Source organism: Panulirus ornatus, chromosome 14, assembly GCF_036320965.1.
Source record: "Panulirus ornatus isolate Po-2019 chromosome 14, ASM3632096v1, whole genome shotgun sequence".
NCBI classification, from domain to species: domain Eukaryota; kingdom Metazoa; phylum Arthropoda; class Malacostraca; order Decapoda; family Palinuridae; genus Panulirus; species Panulirus ornatus.
In genome coordinates this window covers 53927680-53949008 of record NC_092237.1, presented here as the reverse complement: position 1 = coordinate 53949008, position 21329 = coordinate 53927680, and the positions used below count along the sequence as shown (strand labels likewise).

The following is a 21329-nucleotide window of genomic DNA, read 5'->3' as shown; positions in this document are numbered from 1 at the left end:
ACCCATAGCCCCTCCACTCCTCCCTTTGTGTGTGTGTTTTTTTTTTTTAACTCCCCCAGGGAACTTCTCCTAGCCTCTTTCCCATCCCTTTCATCACCCCAAGGGAACTTCTCCTAGCCTCTTTCCCATCCCTTTCATCACCCCATCTTCGCAGCACCAGCATACCTCTTCTGTCCCTCAAGGCCAGCCACTCCCTCTCCTCACCCGCTTCCCCAGCAATGCCATCCCCTCTCTTTGCCCATACCCCCGAAGCAACGTCGACTACTGTGTCTCCCCTCCTCCAGGTTGTGCACGCGCCCCATGAGCTCGTTCCACGTCTCATGTGTCCTGCTAGTGGGGCAGGCATGGTAGTGGTGGTGATGGGCGTGGTGTTGGTGTAGGCGGCAGTGTTATCTCATCATTTAAGAAAACACTCTTTTCTCTTCTCTTCTTAGCATTATTCCTTTCCTTCCAGATTTTCCAGTCTTGTTTCTCTCTTGCTCTGCTCCAGGTAGGAAGTTCGACAGCGATATATTACATCTTTATTTATGCACCGCGGGGTGGAATGCCTTTTAAGCCGGCGGACTCTCCTGGGTGACATTCATATGTTTGGAGCTTTGAATCACGACGTAAAGTGCATCTGAGAATGCCACTGTATTCCCCCCGACCTCCACTGATTACGGGTCCACACTTCTTCTTCTGAATGTCTGGAATGTTGTTGTTGTTATTGTCGTTCACCTGAAGTTTAGTAGACTTCGTCAATACGAATATGGCGGGAATGTCGTTGGAGTTCGTATGGAGACCTCACGAATATTCGTAATTGAATCAACAAGATCAAACACCTGTTCGTTTTGTTCAGAAATTTCCCCGCTTTTAACTCAATAAGCGAGACAATCTGACCCATGGGGAAAGATGGCGCGGCCCATTCACCTGACCCGTAAGGGCGTGGTCAGAACCGTCATACCCGAGGGACGGGCCGTCGCATGCAAGGGACGGACCGTCGTAATCAGATGTGGGATAGTCGCGCTGAAGGTGGTCGTCGCCTTCAGGAGTGAGGCCAAAGGTTTAATGACTTCGTGGTCGTCGCCTTCAGGAGTGAAGCCATTGGTTTAATGATCTCGTGGTCGTCGCCTTCAGGAGTGAAGAAAAAAAAAAGGTTTAGTGATCTCTCTTGGTTTACATTTCAAATTACGAGAAATATTTTACATATATGGTTTAACCCTCAGTACGACCTTTGACCACGATTCTGCAAACCTTGAGCAAGACGATATACACGACCCCTTGAGCAGGAAGGCACGACTTTTGGTTATGCTGGCCTGGCCTTCAGGGTCAGGTCAGGGTGCCAGACAAGGGTCGCATGCGTCTTTTCCCCCTAGTGGTCAATCAACATAAACTTTGTAAAAAAAACAGAACCGAGGAAAAATGTATTGATAAATCGGTAGAAACAACAAAAAAGAATTGCTTTGACAGAGGGAGAGATGAAAAATATTCCTGAAATCAGAATTACAAAGACATTCATCTGTGCTCTTGTGTGGCGTTTGCCTTCTTATGAAAGGCGTCGCAGTGGGGGGGAAGTGTAGGCCCTGACAATGGCCAGGCGGGGACCACCGTGTGCCCCCGCCATTGTTTGGGTCACGGAGTTGGCGGGAAGCGCCCCAGCTGGGGGTCCCGCGCGCCCACGTACACAAGACGGTTCTCCTCGTCTGTGTTCCCGCCTTGAACCTCCTCGGAAGGAGGATGCATAACGGTGTTGTCTTTCTCCCTTACGGAGGTGCATATAGTGTTGTCTCACTCCCTCTTTATCCGCGAGAATTATCGATGATAAGAGATTATAGAGATTTAGAACTTTATTTTATTAATGGAGTTTCTCGTATGATCTTCGACATTAGGGCCGAAGCAGGCTAATTCATGCGTCTCTTTTCACTCGTGTGTCCTCAGCTTCTGGACCAGCAGCGCTCGTGGTGATCTTGGATGGTGACCGAAATGGAGATGATTAAGTTGATCCGTCCTTAGTTGTTGTTCTTTGTAGCCTAACCTGGCATCAGCACTTTGGTTAAGATAACTAAGAACAAAAGAATGTGATTTTTGAACTCTGATCAGTCGAAGTAAAGGGATCTTGTTGATTCTCAGTTGAGACCGAAAAGTCAAGTATATATATATATATATATATATATACATATATATAATGGCTCGACCTGCTTGAGGAAAAAGTCACTGTTGTAAGGCTGTACCTCTTTCGACGAAACAGTACAGTCAAACAACTTCGCGCTTCAAAGGAGTCCATGCTGTCCCTCTTGCTGATTCGAGCACAGACTTAGAGCTCTAAGAGTCCCTTGGAGTAGATAAGTAGATAGATGCACTACAGAAACCTCAGAAGTGGCCACTGCAGCCACTGTAGTCAAAGGGGGAATGACAGGCTCATCAAGCTGGAATTTACGTTGTGCCCGCGAGCAAAATATGATATTAGTCCAGCTTTATAATGGGAGAGTAATATGATAATGGAATATGTTCATTGTAGAGACAGGGGTGTTGATTGATTTTGACATTAGGCTCTCTCTCTCTCTCTCTCTCTCTCTCTCTCTCTCTCTCTCTCTCTCTCTCTCTCTCTCTCTCTCTCTCTCTCTCTCTCTCTCTCTCTCTCTCTCAGTACTTTCATATATATAGAGATTTGTACACGTTTGTATATAACGGCTTTCTAGCCGCCTTAGCTTTCTGAACGCCACCATTGCCTTTAGAGAGACTCTTGTGGCTTTATTCAGCCCATTGAAGGTCGGTGCCAGACGTTCCATCGGGCGTCCTCACAGCGCGCCTCACCAGGTGTGCGTTGCCTTCGTAGTTTCCTAGCCTCCTCCCTCCCCCTTGCGTCTGTTGCGATGGAGGTGGGGCAGATCATGACCTTGGATCGGTCAGGGGGAGAGACGACGAGGTCCCCCCGATACACTCTACTGCGAGTAAATTGGCAGGTTGAGGGCGACTGGGTTGGGCACGCCGACCTGGTGAGGGCCCCGCCGCCTCACCACCCCCTCAAGCATGGCCGGATCCTCCTCCCTCCACTTCCTTTCAAGTTTTCCGTTGACGAGGCTGAAGTCAAAGTTTTTGTCGAAGTTTGTCTCGCGAAGGACTACCTCCTAACCCCCCCCCCCCTCCACCCACCCCAACGTTAACATCCCCATTAACGCCGGTGACCAGATATATAGTGTACAGGTGAGAAGGTCATTCAGTTACCCATGTCGTCTTAACTACCGTTAAAGAAGAAGGGGAAAAAAAAAAAAAGAAATAGTCCCAGGAAAGTTTTAGGTTATGGTGGCATCTGGTAAAGGATCACAGATCGTGTCGACCTCCTCCTGTCGATCCAGGGAGGTTCAGCAGCCACCCGTTGGCGTGATTGTCTCCCACGACTTGAGTGACTTTTATTTAGGATTAATTCCCAGTTTTGAGATAGTGGAATAAACCTTGTTTGAGTCTTGAATCATTCAGCAGGTGCGCTTGGCCTGGCGCACGAGGACACAATAGGGATTTAGAATATTCATGGACTTGCTTAACATCCTGCCAGTGTAAGTTGGGTGTAGAAACTCGCAAATTTATTTTGTCGCCGTAAACTTGGCCAGGCTGGCGGTGTGAAACAGTTTGCGAGTGTGATACGGCGCTTGAGGTAGTGAACGTGTGAGATGTACTGTGATGGGGAACATGGTCATGATCCTTGAAATGGTGTGGGGGGAAAAAAAGGGAAGTTTACTAGCACCATTGGGAACGAGGCATGGAGAGGGTCACATTTTATTTTTCTGTTGGTCAGTATTTATTTATGCAGTATAGGTAAAATGAATGGTCCTGTGTCTGCGGGGAGACTTACCCAATTCCGTGCCTTCCCAGGAGCTACCATAGGGTGCACGGTAAACTAGCCGGTGGTACCAGCATATATAAGAAATATACAATATAGGGAGATACGTCTACAGTCGTGGGGCACCATCACTGGAACTATACCTAGTACGAGATATTACAGTTAGGCGTGGCTCGCTAGCGCTTAGCGCCCCCGCAGTAGGAAAATTTAGCGTTGGAAAATAAGATTCGTATGAGTTACGTGTTGTCGAGTGTTGTATGCGTGTGAGATGGAGAGAGTGCGTTTTTGTGGACTGATGCCAACAACCCACTTTTTCGTTTGGCGGAAAGTAAAGACTACAGCTTGGACCATGGAGAGGAACTTGATAGCCACTGGTTTGGGTTGGTGTGTGTGTGTGTGTGTGTGTGTGTGTACATAGAAGTAAAGACACTATACCAATATGCACAAGGTGATGAGACAGGGCAACATGAGTTTGTAACACACAAATAGTAAACACTTGAACACAATCTTCTCTTGTCCTCCTCCGTTCCAGTTAACCCCATACCTTCCCTCCCACCACGCCCTACACACGCTGTTAGGAAGACGGGCTCCCTCCCCGCTCTCCAGGACATGAAGCCTTGAATCCACTGTCTCTTCACAGCCTCTCCCACCATCATAATAGGTCCCTCTGTTCACCATGGCTCTCCCGGCCATCATTTACCTGGTGTTAATGACACCGAGGTACATCCCGCACCGAGCGAGGCCCGGTGGCTGGTCCCCCTGCGCGAGTGTAGCGGCAGGCGGCGGAGTTCGGCGTTGGCGGGTCTTGGGGCTCCGCGAATCCGCGAGACGTTTGTATGTCTGCTTGAGCTCGTGTGTGTCATCGCACGGGACGACCCTACTGGTCTTAGAGGGAGATTCTGTTATTTTTCTGCTTTTTTTTCTTCTTTTTTCAGGTGTGTGGGACTTGGGCAAAGCCAAGCTTTAACACACGAGTTGGCCCATAGAGTTGGGGTTATGTGTGTCTGCAGCGTCTCACAGATGACGTATACCGGAGCGCCCCAGATATCCTTGTGTACTGTTGACGGGCAGATGGGTGTCGCTGTTTGTTAGTTTGTTTTTTTATTTGTATGGGTCGTAAAGTAGTGGACTTGGCTGTAGTTGCTGTTGAGTCTACTAATATGAACACCATCCTCTGGTCTCTGTTGTAGGTCAGGAGAGTGGCTGCCTATGCCCAGGGGTGTGAGCGATCCTGCTTGGCCTCGAGCCTAGCATTATGAGTGGCCTTGCTTGGCCTTGAGTCCTGCAGTGTGAGTGGTCCTGCTTGGCCTCAAGCCCTGCAGTGTGAGTGGTCCTGCTTGGCCTCTAGTCCTGCTGTGTGAGTAGTCCTGCTTGGCCTTGCAGATTTGAGAACCCCTGCGTGGCCAGGAGACCCCTACGTAGCCCCCACCTCGCGACGCGCAGTAAAGACGAGGCCTTAATTAGCGACGTAATGGATTACCGAGGGTGTGTTGGTGTAGGCTCACCTGGCCCCAGCCAAGTCTCACCTGTGTTCATGACCCACACCTTGTGGTCGCAGGGGACCTACTGTGTCCCTGAGCACAGGATGGGGATTGTGATATTCCTCATAACCCTCCTGTTTGCACGCCAACATGAAACACGTGGGTTGAGTATACGTTGAATAGCACGTCGTTGGTGCGTGTGTGTGTGTGTGTTTACAGGTCACTTGTGCGCTAGTAATTAGTATGCTGGTTGAGCGAACGCTGATTTATGCTCGTTGTTTTTATATGCGCTCAATGGCGCACTCCTGCTGTGCAGTTACCTCTGTGTCAGTAGTGTGTTCGCCGGGAACATGTGCCCTCGGTGTACATCGTCCGCCCAAGCACACTCTCTGCCCAGACAAAGCAACAGTGAACAAAAAGTGGGCTTGAAGAAGTTAGATTTAAGGCGACATTCAGAAGTATTTTTCCCCCGCGAAATCAAAAAAAAAGAAAGGAAAAATGAAAATGTATTTGAAGCTCTTATCCTTTTCTCCTTGAAGAGTTGAAATGGCGACACCTGAATGTATTAACCCAAAGCCTTGGTCATCATTCCCTGTCGGCTGTGGTCCATGGCCAGTGCTGGCTCACAGGGCCCTTTGCTCATCACCATACTTGGTCCTAAACTCTTCACATTCTCGTCATTGAAAGCTGTTTTCTGTATATTGATTTGAATTGTATTTGATGCACGCTTGGCGCTGCAGCATGAACTGTAGTACGCCTCTCCTGCAGTTGCAACAGAGCTGTTTCAGGGCCTGTAACGGCCTCCTATGACTAGGACTGTAATAGGCTGCTGATGGGCCTGTAACGGGCCTCTCCCCAGGGCTGTAACAGGTTGCTGCCGGGCCTGTCTCAGCAAACTGCTGCTGTCGCGTTATCTCGCTGGCTCCAAGGCTGTAGCCTGGTGCGTTTGGACTGTTCCCAGTGGGAAGGGAGAGACGATTCTGAACATAAACTTAACCTCTTTTCTCCCCTCTCCCATAGACACACGTCCATGCCTCCATCTTGCACCAAATGCACGGTGATTGTTGGGCAATGTCTGCTCATGTCCTGTGTATGGCCGAGGCTGAGCACCCGTCCCTGTTATGGTGAGCCTTCTCTCCACCCCATATACAGTTGCTAAATCCCTCCCCCTCCACGTAGAGTTGCTGATCCCCTCCCACCCCGTGTGGAATTTCTGAGCCCCTTCCTCTTCCTCCTATATTCTGGGTGTTCCCAACCCCCTTCCTATCCCGGATCCATAGCATGGTCCTGACACAGACATGGGTAGAGGAGCCTCGAAAGAATCCACCAATTTTGGGTTTAGAGGGACGGGACGGGTGGCTAGCTTTCCCTGGTGTGTTTGGAGGTCGCTCACTTTTTTGGAGGAGGGAGGGGAGGAAATATTTGAGAAGACGAAGGTACATTTGGTGACCAGTAAACCCAACCGCATCACTGGTGGGTTTTTTTTTTTCAGTTTCAGTCGTTTGATGAGTCATGGAAGGCTGTGGTGTGTGTTTGTATCGGGTCTTGCACTTCGGCCCCCCTCGCAATGTTAGCCAAAATTCCTTTTTAAGCACAGCTCATCATGCCACAGCGAAAGGTTTATCTGTGAATTTGATGGGGAGACTAAGGGCTTCAGTTGCCTGTGCCGTTTGAGCTAGTATTAAAGAAATATACATGTATATACATATGGTTTCATCTCTTCAGTTTTATGCATCATCCGCTTTTACTTTCGTTTAGTATTTATTTTCCCCCTGGCGGTCATAATGAGAGTTATGGCATATGAAGAAGATCCTCAATCTCTCGCCGTTAATTACAGTGTCGCGAGTTTTTTCATTAACAGGGTAGGAGGAGCCCAGCCTTAATTAACAAGACTGGAGCGGAGCGACACACGGCCACGCCGCCGTCCCGAGCCCGGGCCAGCCTCCTCCCGCGCTGTCTGGTGCTCCTCCGCAATGCGTGCTAAGTAGGTGGCCTCCCGTATGTAATTTGAAAGAGCCAGTGTATTTTATGGAGCTCCTCGCCTGCGTCCCTCATTATTTTGCCGAAAAGGGGGAGGGGACGACGGGACTGTTAGCGGCTCTCTCTCTCTCCCTGCTGTCACAAGACACTCTGGACAAACGTAGTTGCTTTGTGTTGCGACAGAAGCGCTGGACGATACTTGTGTATGCGATCTGTGAACTTCATTTTTTTTTACCCCCTGTGGAAAAAGACGGGAGAGAAAGTGTTTTACCTTTAAGCGTAAAGAGAAGTTGTCTTAATTCTTACCGTCATGTATTTCATCAAGGCCTTTGTTTGTGAAAACAGTTTCTCGCTATTTTTGGTCGTTTTATTGGTTCATTCCCTCCGTTCCTCGATCTGTTCTGTGGAAGACGAACATCGTGAGCACGACCGGGTCGCTGAAGCTCTTCATGGGATCGGAGGGTCGCTGAAGCTCTTCATGGGTTCGGAGGGTCGCTGAAGCTCTTCATGGGTTCGGAGGGTCGCTGAATCTCTTCATGGGTTCGGAGGGTCGCTGAAGCTCTTCATGGGTTCGGAGGGTCGCTGAAGCTCTTCATGGGTTCGGAGGGTCGCTGAAGCTCTTCATGGGTTCGGAGGGTCGCTGAAGCTCTTCATGGGTTCGGAGGGTCGCTGAATCTCTTCATGGGTTCGGAGGGTCGCTGAAGCTCTTCATGGGTTCGAAGAATCCCTCCATGTCGAGCATTTTGGTGCGGGAATCCTGCTTGTGATGTTCCTTTTTTTTTTCATTTGTGTAGTTTTGTCTGTCGAAAAGGAGCGGGGTATAAGTGGGAACCAGGATAGGAGGCTACGTGCCCTCATAGACCGATGGTTTAGGAGGCCCTGAAAATTTAGGATCCGACCTTCAGAAGAATATTCTATGGTCCGATAATTCCCAGGGCTCTGAAATTAGGTTTCCTGCTCCTTTGGCCCCACGATCCCAAAATCCGAATACATCACTGTCGGAAAGTGAAGAGTATGGGATGAAGGAAGGCCAGGGAGAACACACACACACACACACACACACACACACACACACACACACACACACACACACACATTATCGTGATGGAAGGGAATAAAGGACGTAGGTCAGAGGAGCTTTCTTAAAATGGGTTGAGGAAGTCACTCGCGGCGTGCCTCAGGGTTCTGTTCTGTGGTCGTCGCTCTCCTTGATCTGTGCCAGTGACTTGCCAGAAAGAGCAGACTTACATGTATATGTTTCCTGTTGGTGCCGAAATCATGAGGAATGCATCAGCCCACAGGGAGACCTAGACAAGCTCTTACGAAGGTCTGATACATTTGTTGTTTGTATTAAACCCAAGTAAATACAAAGTCATGAGGATGCGACACAGTGAAAAAAGGCCTCAGTTAATTCTGTCTAGTTGGAAAGAAAAAGAGTTGCAGGAAATTTGTAGAACTCCCTCCCAGTACAATCACAGTCAGGTAATTATACGACGATAGAGTTGAAATCTGGTCCCTCGACTCCCCCATGAAGGATCCAGTCCGTCAGGCTAGGACCGTCTAAGGAGGGCACTGGCTTGATGTTTCCCTTCCTGTGGTCGACAGTTCAGTGTGTGTGTACTCCCGGTAGACCAATCCTCCATGGACAGATCACCCAGTGTTGGAAGAAGACATTATGATATCTAAGACGCGATTAAGTATTTCTCTGAGCCCTTATCATTCCCCCAGTCTCACCCACGTATTAAATCTTACCGCTAGGAACCAAGGATGTAAGATATCACGACTGCTAAGAGAACCGTAATTTTTTATGAGCGAATTGCAAAAGAAGTGTCCACACACACACACACACACACACACACACACACACACACACACACACACACCGTATCTTATACACTTTCAACCGAAGGATAAAATAGCTATTAGGGAGATATGCAATTATCACCAGAGATGTATAATTATAGTTATTAAAGCAGTTTGCGTAACGCAAGCCGACGACGGGTCTAAATTACGATGTGTGGCTGGAGTCTTTAAGATCCTCGCCGGAGTTGCACTTGAGCAGGGAACAATGTAGGCGAGCACTGCGCATCGCTGTCGACCAGACTCCACACAGGTGGAAGGGCTCGGCGTGCCTGTAATATTAGCTCCCAGTCATGAATTATTAATAAGCCAACGTGTGATAGTGCGGGGCTAATTATTCGAATGAGATACCGCGGTCTTAAGGCATATTAGTTCTCCCGGGGTTTAAGCTGAAACTTGGCAAGATTAGTTACTTAAATTATTGTCATTATGGCGGTGCAGGAAGCCTCTGTTTAACCAGGGAATGAAAAGAAAAGCCCCTTTTACCCCTTCAGGACGACTCTCAAGGGTCAAGTTTAAAGGTCCTGTCATCGTGTCCAAGGGTCGTGCCAGCGTGCTCTGGAGGGTGGTATATCATTGCACTCGAAGGCCGTAACGTCGTGCAGAATGGGGTTAAGATTGAAGGAGGGAGACTGCGTGTAGGTCGTCCGTCTGTAGCACTCGGAACACCGTGTGTTCTACAGGTATAAGTGTTGATGAATTGCGGTTAAGTATCCGAGGCCGTAAACTAAGGATTCTATTAAACAAAGAAAGTTTACTGTTATAGTGAATGAAAATATACGATGATTGGACTGTTTTAGATTTCCAGAAATCATGGGAACCAACCAAAAAATATGTGGGGAGCGAAGGGAGTGAGGGGAAGGTTGGCTGGTCCTGCCACCATCAGGTGATTTGATCAACGTAAGACCATTTATCTGATGACTTGCCAGGCAGAAGCGAAAGAATAATAGACATTCCGGGCACTTGTTCCCTGCCTCACGCCAGACATAGGTCGATACCTACAGTATTGCTGAGTGATGGATGGTCACTGTAATAGGCTTCGCTGTATTGAAACCGTTGTATAATCCCTCAAAGGCCCAGTCCTCTGTTCTTAACGCTACCTCGCTATCGCGGGAAATGGCGAATAGTATGAAAAAAAGAAAAAAAAAATATATATATATATATAGTTGTGCTCTTTATATGGCTGTCTTGGGAAACATTCTCGGAATACCTCGTTGGCGCCAGAAATTATGATTCTATGGAGTATTTTTCAACTAGTCGACCTCATGCCACACGCAGAGAACATCACTGTACACCACAAGATTGGTTATATTCAGGATTATCCCGATGGAGTATAGAGACCCCCTTCCTTTGTACCCATGTAATGAGCGAGACCATTCTTCCCTGAACATTTGATCTCTCTTTTAACCTCTGAACTCTTCCATTATAGATATACTACTCTCTGTCCCCTTTGGTCTTTTGACCACAGTATTATCTCATCACTTCCTGTTGGACACCCCCGTCCTCTGTTCTCCCTCAAAATGCCAATTCTGGGCCTAAGGGAGAGCTCATGGGTTATATGGACTCCTGTGGTGTAACGGTTAGCGTTCCTTGGCCGTGACGCTTTCACGGGCTGCCCAGGGTCGAGCGCAGCCAGTCCACAGTCAATCGGCTGTTTATCCACCCTTAAGGGTTGGTCGACCTGGCTCAGGCTAGGATATATATATATATATATATATATATATATATATATATATATATATATATATATATATATATATATGTTTAGTGTTAATGGTATGGCCTTGATTAGGACCTCAATTGCCCTTACCATATATATATATATATATATATATATATATATATATATATATATATATATATATATATATGTGTGTGTGTGTGTGTGTGTGTGTGTGTGTGTATGGGACATTTCTGCCAGAAATTATTGCTGAGCATTTATTCGTAAAGCGCACATTTATGCAAAGATGATATACTAATTTGAGTTCTTCGTCTACCCAGATCTTTCCGGGTCGTATTCAAAAGCATCCCCAACAGTATCTGTAACTCAACCCTTCTCTCTTCTCCTCTAATGTTATAAGGTTATAGCTGACGCTCCACATGACAGAGCCACTTTCTATGGTACATCGTTCTTTATTAACTCTGGATGATTCTCTGGTCGTCTGTTGATATACGTACATATTTCCGTTGCACAATAGCTAAGTACTCTCTCACCTGTGTGTGAATGGGTCAAGCCGTGTGGTCCAGATGGGTGACATACCCTTCTTCGTGTAGTGACGGAGTGTGCCTCTGAACTAGCTCTGAACCTTTCCAGTTTATAATGTCCGTCTTAAAACCCAAACCTTCCCTTCTTCTCAGAAGCGTACCGTGATGCAGCCCATCTCTTAGAAAAGGGACCACTCAAGTCCCTCCTCAACTATCACCACATTGCTCTCAACGTCTGTTATTTCCAAATCATGACAGTGTTTTAATATGTGATAAGTGAGGTACAAAAATCGTGATTTCATGGTATGATATGTAATACGTATGATACAGAAACCCCTGACTTCATAGGTTAACACGAAACAGAAGTCATGACTTCATAGATTAATACGAAACATGAATCATGACTTAATGGTTTAATATGTAGGAATTAAGATAGAGAAATCATGACCTAATGGTTTGCCTTGTAATATGTAGGGTAGATGAATCATGATTTACTGGTTTGATGCTTAAGAAGTAACATAGAGAAGTCTTGACCTTATGGTTTAATATGTAGTACATAAGATGCAGAATCATAACTTCATGTTTTTTATATGTAATAGGTTACTACAAAACATAAAGCAAGATTGACGATATAAGTATTGTCACTGTTTCCAGGGAGCAGCGTGGTAGAAGGGGAGTTTAGAATAACTAACCAGAACTTCTGGCCGGGGCTGGAGGATCCAACGTCCGAAGAGTATAGGTCTATGGCGCAGTCAATAGAAAACGAGGTGAGTACGAATGGAACTTATGCTATGGTCTGGATGCAGTAATGTAGGAGTGTTGATACTAAATGTTGACAGAATGTGATATATGACGTGAATGTGTCATGCTTCTGTTGTACTTGCTGGATTTATTTCGAGTATGGAAAGTGTGTGTGTGATTGCTGTGTGTGTTTTACGGGGTTATATATACTTGTGTTCCCACTCTTTTTAATATATATGAATTATGTACATGTGTATATATGTGTATGTCTCTCTGTGTATATATATGTATACGTTGAGATATATAGGTATGTATATGTGCATGTGTGGACGTGTATGTGGGTGGGTTGGGCCATTTCTTTCGTCTGTTTCCTTGCGCTACCTCGCTAACGCGGGAGACAGCGACAAAGCAATATATATATATATATATATATATATATATATATATATATATATATATATATATATATATGTATATATATATATATATATATATATATATATATATTATACTTTCGCTGTCTCTCGCGTTAGCGAGGTAGCGCAAGGAAACAGACGAAAGAATGGCCCAACCCACCCACATACACATGTATATACATACATGTCCACACACTTACATATACATACCTATACATCTCAACGTGTATATATATATATATATATATATATATATATATATATATATATATATATATATATATATATATGGGTTTTCAGAAAAGAGGAGTGAATGTTGGGGTGAAGAAGGTGGTGAGAGTAAGTGAGCTTGGGAAGGAGACCTGTGTGGGGAAGTACCAGGAGAGACTGTGTACAGAATGGAAAAAGGTGAGAACAATGGAAGTAAGGGGAGTGGGGGAGGAATGGGATGTATTTAGGGAATCAGTGATGGATTGCGCAAAAGATGCTTGTGGCATGAGAAGAGTGGGAGGTGGGCTGTTTAGAAAGGGTAGTGAGTGGTGGGATGAAGAAGTAAGAGTATTAGTGAAAGAGAAGAGAGAGGCATTTGGACGATTTTTGCAGGGAAAAAATGCAATTGAGTGGGAGAAGTATAAAAGAAAGAGACAGGAGGTCAAGAGAAAGGTGCAAGAGGTGAAAAAAAGGGCAAATGAGAGTTGGGGTGAGAGACTATCAGTAAATTTTAGGGAGAATAAAAAGATGTTCTGGAAGGAGGTAAATAGGGTGCGTAAGACAAGGGAGCAAATGGGAACTTCAGTGAAGGGCGTAAATGGGGAGGTGATAACAAGTAGCGGTGATGTGAGAAGGAGATGGAATGAGTATTTTGAAGGTTTGTTGAATGTGTCTGATGACAGAGTGGCAGATATAGGGTGTTTTGGTCGAGGTGGTGTGCAAAGTGAGAGGGTTAGGGAAAATGATTTGGTAAACAGAGAAGAGGTAGTAAAAGCTTTGCGGAAGATGAAAGCCGGCAAGGCAGCAGGTTTGGATGGTATTGCAGTGGAATTTATTAAGAAAGGGGGTGACTGTATTGTTGACTGGTTGGTAAGGTTATTTAATGTATGTATGACTCATGGTGAGGTGCCTGAGGATTGGCGGAATGCGTGCATAGTGCCATTGTACAAAGGCAAAGGGGATAAGAGTGAGTGCTCAAATTACAGAGGTATAAGTTTGTTGAGTATTCCTGGTAAATTATATGGGAGGGTATTGATTGAGAGGGTGAAGGCATGTACAGAGCATCAGATTGGGGAAGAGCAGTGCGGTTTCAGAAGTGGTAGAGGATGTGTGGATCAGGTGTTTGCTTTGAAGAATGTATGTGAGAAATACTTAGAAAAGCAAATGGATTTGTATGTAGCATTTATGGATCTGGAGAAGGCATATGATAGAGTTGATAGAGATGCTCTGTGGAAGGTATTAAGAATATATGGTGTGGGAGGCAAGTTGTTAGAAGCAGTGAAAAGTTTTTATCGAGGATGTAAGGCATGTGTACGTGTAGGAAGAGAGGAAAGTGATTGGTTCTCAGTGAATGTAGGTTTGCGGCAGGGGTGTGTGATGTCTCCATGGTTGTTTAATTTGTTTATGGATGGGGTTGTGAGGGAGGTAAATGCAAGAGTCCTGGAAAGAGGGGCAAGTATGAAATCTGTTGGGGATGAGAGAGCTTGGGAAGTGAGTCAGTTGTTGTTCGCTGATGATACAGCGCTGGTGGCTGATTCATGTGAGAAACTGCAGAAGCTGGTGACTGAGTTTGGTAAAGTGTGTGGAAGAAGAAAGTTGAGAGTAAATGTGAATAAGAGCAAGGTTATTAGGTACAGTAGGGGTGAGGGTCAAGTCAATTGGGAGGTGAGTTTGAATGGAGAAAAACTGGAGGAAGTGAAGTGTTTTAGATATCTGGGAGTGGATCTGTCAGTGGATGGAACCATGGAAGCGGAAGTGGATCATAGGGTGGGGGAGGGGGCGAAAATTTTGGGAGCCTTGAAAAATGTGTGGAAGTCGAGAACATTATCTCGGAAAGCAAAAAATGGGTATGTTTGAGGGAATAGTGGTTCCAACAATGTTGTATGGTTGCGAGGCGTGGGCTATGGATAGAGATGTGCGCAGGAGGATGGATGTGCTGGAAATGAGATGTTTGAGGACAATGTGTGGTGTGAGGTGGTTTGATCGAGTAAGTAACGTAAGGGTGAGAGAGATGTGTGGAAATAAAAAGAGCGTGGTTGAGAGAGCAGAAGAGGGTGTTTTGAAATGGTTTGGGCACATGGAGAGAATGAGTGAGGAGAGATTGACCAAGAGGATATATGTGTCGGAGGTGGAGGGAACGAGGAGAAGAGGGAGACCAAATTGGAGGTGGAAAGATGGAGTGAAAAAGATTTTGTGTGATCGGGGCCTGAACATGCAGGAGGGTGAAAGGAGGGCAAGAAATAGAGTGAATTGGAGTCATGTGGTATACAGGGGTTGACGTGCTGTCAGTGGATTGAATCAAGGCATGTGAAGCGTCTGGGGTAAACCATGGAAAGCTGTGTGCCTTTATTCATTCCCATCGCCACCTCGCCACACATGGAATACCATCCCCCTCCCCCCTCATGTGTGCGAGGTAGCACTAGGAAAAGACAACAAAGGCCCCATTCGTTCACACTCAGTCTCTAGCTGTCATGCAATAATGCCCGAAACCACAGCTCCCTGTCACATCCAGGTCCCACACAACTTTCCATGGTTTACCCCAGACTCTTCACATGCCCTGATTCAATCCACTGACAGCACGTCAACCCCCAACCCCGGTACACCACATCGATCCAATTCACTCCATTCCTTGCCCTCCTTTCACCCTCCTGCATGTTCAGGCCTCGATCACACAAAATCTTTTTCACTCCATCTTTCCACCTCCAATTTGGTCTCCCACTTCTCCTCGTTCCCTCCACCTCCGACACACATATCCTCTTGGTCAATCTTTCCTCACTCATTCTCTCCATGTGCCCAAACCATTTCAAAACACCCTCTTCTGCTCTCTCAACCACGCTCTTTTTATTTCCACACATCTCTCTTACCCTAACATTACTTACTCGATCAAACCACCTCACACCACACATTGTCCTCAAACATCTCATTTCCAGCACATCCACCCTCCTGCGCACAACTCTATCCATAGCCCACGCCTCGCAACCATACAACATTGTTGGAACCACTATTCCTTCAAACATACCCATTTTTGCTTTCCGAGATAATGTTCTCGACTTCCACACATTCTTCAAGGCTCCCAGGATTTTCGCCCCCTCCCCCACCCTATGATTCACTTCCACTCCCATGGTTCCATCCACTACCAGATCCACTCCCAGATATCTAAAACACTTTACTTCCTCCAGTTTTTCTCCATTCAAACTTACCTCCCAGTTGACTTGACCCTCTACCCTACTGTACCTTATAACCTTGCTCTTATTCACATTTACTCTTAACTTTCTTCTTTCACACACTTTACCAATCTCAGTCACCAGCTTCTGCAGTTTCTCACATGAATCAGCCACCAGCGCTGTATCATCAGCGAACAACAACTGACTCACTTCCCAAGCTCTCTCATCCACAACAGACTTCATACTTGCCCCTCTTTCCAAAACTCTTGCATTCACCTCCCTAACAACCCCATCCATAATTATATATATATCATTCATAGTCTGCCCTTATTCCCGTCGCCACCCCGCCACACATGAAATAACCCCCTCCCCCCACGTGTGTGAAGTAGCACCAGGAAAAGACAACAAAGGCCACATTCGTTCACACTCAGTCTCTAGCTGTCATGTATAATGCACCGAAATCACAGCTTCCTTTCCACATCCAGGCCCCACAAAACTTTCCATGGTTTACCCCAGACGCTTCACATGCCCTGGTTCAATCCACTGACAATACATCAACCCCGATATACCACATCGTTCCAATTCACTCTTCCTTGCAGGCCTTTCACCCTCCTGCATGTTCAGGCCCCGATCACTCAAAATCTTTTTCACTCCATCTTTCCACCTCCAACTTGGTCTCCCACTTCTCGTTCCCTCCACCTCTGGCACATATATCTTCTTTGTCAATCTTTCCTTACTCATTCTCTCAATGTGACCAAACCATTTGAAAATACCCTCTTCTGCTCTCTCAACCACACTCTTTTTATTACTACACATCTCTCTTACCCTTTCATTACTTACTCGATCAAACCACCTCATGCAACATATTGTCCTCAAACATCTCATTTCCAATACATCCACCCTCCTCCGCACAACTCTGTCAATAGCCCATGCCTCGCAACCATTTAACATTGTTGGAGCCACTATTCCTTCAAACATACCCATTTTTGCTTTCTGAGATAATGCTCTTGCCTTTCACACATTTTTCAACGCTCCAAGAACTTTCGCCCCCTCCCCCACCCTATAAATCATTTCCGCTGTGTGTGTCTTTTCCATTACGTATTTATAAGTGGGTGTGTGTGTGTGTGTGTGTGTGGTTCAGTTTTTGAGGTTCAGATCATAATGTAAGTAATGGCAGTTTGTTCTGATGTGTAGTGTGTGTAAATGATTGAGATTGTTTATGAATATAATGTGAAGGTACATTTGACCCTGTAGATGATGGCATTTAGATTGTGGATTTTCATCTTTCTCCTTACATCTGTATCTTTAACCCCGGTTGTTCTCTTTCAGCTGGACATACTGTTCCTAGCGTCAGTGTGGGCTCGTGAATACAATCATAGTCAAGTCATTTCTCTCTCGGAGGGTTCGTTATTAGTGCGAGCTCAACTGGTGCTTAACACGGCTGATGTGGCAGCCGCTCAGAAACTGGGAACCGCTTTTCTTCGAGGACTTAACAACCGCCATGGGCATGAGTGGTTGGGTCAGTATTCTGTTGATATCACGTCCATAAGGTTCATCGAGGTGTTGGTGGACACCTTACCTTCGTCAACCACCACCTTGCCCACCACCACAACTGTTGGATTCGAAAAATCCTCCAGTGTTGCAACTGAGGCTCCACCCCGCACCCCAAGCCTTAACGTTGGATGGGGAGAGTGGGCTCCCTGGTCAAGCTGCTCTCCATGCCTCCCGCAGTATTATCAGACCAGAACTAGGAACTGTCGCCTAAATGCAGGTCGTGGTCTCCTGGTCAACAGTATAGAACCTTGTTTACCTTCAAGCCTTGTGAGTCAGCTGCAGGGCACTGGCGGGGATATGGAGACACGACCCTGCCAGTGCCAACATACCACTGAAACATCCACCACTACCACAACTACCACTACAACGACTACCACCACAACAACTACTACACCTGCACCATGGAGGGATGAAAAACCCCAGAAAGAGGAGAGAATAGATGAATTGAGCTCAGGTAAATATTACCATTTGTTATGTAATAAACTGATTTCTGATACCATTATTTCCTTAGTTATTTTGTTGCTAAACATCCCTCGCTACCCAGTCTCTAAACAAATCAAACAGCCATAGTGACCTCACACACCCATCCCACAGAACCATCTTCTCATGGAACCACTCACCCTCCTCTCTTTCTGCTTACATAGTTGCATTAGTTGATAAAAATCCCTCACTGCATCCAATAACTTTCTTCCCACACCATATATTCATCACATCTTCCACAAATCATCTCTGTGAACCCTATCATATACTTTCCCCTGATCCATAATGCCTCAAACACATCCTTCAATATTTCTCACACACATTTTTCAAAGCAAATGCCTGGTCCAAACATCCTTTACCACTCCTGAAACCACATTGTTCCACATAAGTCTGATGCCCTATGCATGCTACCACCATCTCAGTCACCAATTCTCCTTATAACTTAGAAATGTAAGGTAAACAAAATTTGTCTCTATAATTTTAATACTCTCCTTTATTCCCCTTTCTTCTATACAATGGCATGATAAATACATCACACCAAATCTCAGGCACCTCCTCATGATCCATGCATACATTGAAAATCCTAACTAACCAGTTAGCAACACAAGTCACCCCCTTTCTCAAAAATTTGACTGCAGTACCATCCATTTCAGCCACCTTGCCTTATTTTTCATCCTAAGCAAGGTTTTCAACTCTTCTCTCTTCACCAAAACCACTTTGCCATGACTCACTTTGCATACTTCTACAATCCAGACACCATACATCTGCCACCCTGTCATCAAACACATTCAACAAACTTCGAAGTACTCAACCAGTCTCTTCTTCACCTCAGGCAGTGGCCTGTTGCCATTTCCCCATTTGCCTCCTTCACTAATTTTACCATGTGTTAACTCTATTAACCTGCTTGAAGTTTGCTGGCTACAAAAGCTCTTACTTCCCTTCTTTTTCTGCCCCTCTGCCTTCCTCTCGACTCTCTACTGCTTTACCTCGTACACCACTGAATCACATGCTTTCCTTCCTCATGAGCACTGCCCACCAGTATCCTTTTTCTTTTCACTAACAACTTTAGTTTGTCATCCCACCTCTCACAGCCCTTTCTCACCTGCCCACCACTCACTTTGTGCATGCCACACACACTTCTCACACATGCCAGCACTGCTTCTTTTCTAAATACCTTGTATTCCTCACCCACTCCCCAAGCTTGGTTTACTCTCATCTTTTGCCATTGTACACTTACTCCCACTTGGTATTTCTTCACGCAGTCTCTTTTACAAAAACCTCTACAGATCTTCCTCCCTTCCACTTGGTAATGATTAGCCATTCCATCAGCTGCCCCTGGCAGCATATTTACATCTGAGGGTCTCTTTTGCGCACCAATTATTATGTAATCCAATAATGTCCACATACCATTTTTCCTCCTCTCCCATGTTTTTTTTTTTTATGTCAAAGGCTCCAGTTATGGACTAAAGTATACTTATGTATACTTTTAAACCAGATTTTCTCTTCAGCTTACTGATTACCCATACCCAAATTATACCCTCACCTGCCACATCACTCTTTTGCATTTAGATTACCCATCACAAATAGGACTCTTGCAACAATACCTGCTGGCACACTCACTCAGGTGCTCCCAAAACACACCTCTCTTCATCATTCTTCTTACAGCCAAGTCCATAAGCACTAATACTCACCCTTCTTGTGGAATCCATTTTTATTATTACCCACATCAGTCTAGAGCTCACTTCCTTATGCTCACAAAACTTCTGCTTTGGCAGTAATGCCATCCTTTTCTTGGCTTTCAGCCTCACACTAGCCCCGATCTTTACCCCTAAGCCATTCCTAAACCATTCTTCCCCCCTTACCCTTAAGCTTTGTTTGTTTGGCTTAGAGCTAGAACATCCATGTTCCTTCCCTCAAACATACAACTGTAACTCTCTCATTTCTTATTTTCATTACATCCACACATATTCAAACATCCAAGCCTGAGCCTTCAAGAGAAAGATGGTTACTCCTTGCTTGGCTTCTTTTAGAAATTGAAATACAAAAATAGGAGGGTTTCCAGCCCCCCTGCTCCCACCCCTCTTAGTAGTCACTTTCTGCAACACAAGGGGAATATGTGGATAGAATCCTTTCTCCTTTGTCAAGCAGAGTATAGCCAGCAGTATTATAACATAATTACAGACACAGTGTTTATATATAATTTTTTGCATTTTCATTATCAGAGCGGTTGTGCGACTCATGTCTACCTGGTGAAGTGTGTGTGGGTCTACAGGGTGAACCATACCCTACCTGTCGAATCGCTCGAGATTCTGGAGACAGAACTGGTAGGCTGCTTTGATCTAATATCAGAAATTAAATATGATTGTATTAGAATTATCATACATATATTACATGACCTCTTTTTAAAGGATTAGATTGAAGAATTAAGCAAAATTGACACTTCTTCATGCTTAAATCATTACTTCATCCCAGGAAATTTGTGTAGGATTTTCACTGAAGGCATATAGACAGCATGAAAACAAACTGGTATACTTTGTTGTTAATTCACCTTAAGTTTTGTAATATCTATAACACTGACAATCTTGCACTTGATTATTTAAGGTTGTGGTGGTCTCTGTGCTATTGATTCTGAAGTTTGTCAGGCTTTAGAATCCCGCGCATTTCGATGCCATAGTGCCTCCCTCTGTCTTCATGATGAGTGGCGTTGTGCTGATGGCTTGTGTATTCCACACATCAAACGCTGTGATGGTCACATGAACTGTTATGACCAGAGTGATGAACAGCATTGTCGTGAGTATCCCTTAATTTGATTAAGTTGTACAGTATACTATCTTTAAATGTTGAAGTAAAATATTCATTTTTAATATCATTATGAATATTCAGTAGTAGGACAGTGTTATCGAAAATGAATAGAGGTATTACTGTCACGCCATGACTTATTTTTCAGTCAGATTTTGACTTCTGAATTCAGGAATTGTGATACGTAGAAAAACATTTATATTAAGAAAACTGTTTACATACTTCTTTCATCAATATTTCATGCAATTCATCAGGTTGTGGACCAGATAAGTTCCAGTGTGGTAACAATACTTCATGTCTACCAGTAACTTCTAAATGTGATGGTAAAATGGACTGTTGGGATGGTTCTGATGAAGCCAATTGTACAACCTGTAAGTATGAGGATATGAAAAGTTTTTATATACATATTTGAGTGTGATTTGCACCAATTTTGATGGTCAATAAGCCATGTTCTACACATATGAATGAAATACATCCGCCTTATTTTCTTTGTATTCAGTAAGTAATTATGGTATTTGTGCAAAATAATTATTCATAGAATGCACCCTCTTGGTATCTTTTGTGTAGATCAAAGCTCATAGTCAAGATAAATCTCACCAAATCTCACAGTATTTCTGCTTTA

At 45.0% G+C, this 21329-nt stretch overlaps 1 protein-coding gene across 4 annotated transcripts in view; it reads left to right on the top strand.

Moving 5' to 3' along the window:
* The window catches only part of LOC139753455 (uncharacterized), a 444279-nt gene that overhangs the window by 391701 nt on the left and 31249 nt on the right, over window positions 1-21329 (top strand). For all 4 annotated transcript variants that reach the window (XM_071669985.1, XM_071669986.1, XM_071669988.1 and 1 more), the window contains exons 4-8: window positions 11998-12110; window positions 17204-17882; window positions 20131-20232; window positions 20510-20698; window positions 20962-21078. In XM_071669985.1, the coding sequence (XP_071526086.1) occupies window positions 11998-12110; window positions 17204-17882; window positions 20131-20232; window positions 20510-20698; window positions 20962-21078 (1200 nt within the window). The remainder of the gene's footprint in view (window positions 1-11997; window positions 12111-17203; window positions 17883-20130; window positions 20233-20509; window positions 20699-20961; window positions 21079-21329) is intronic.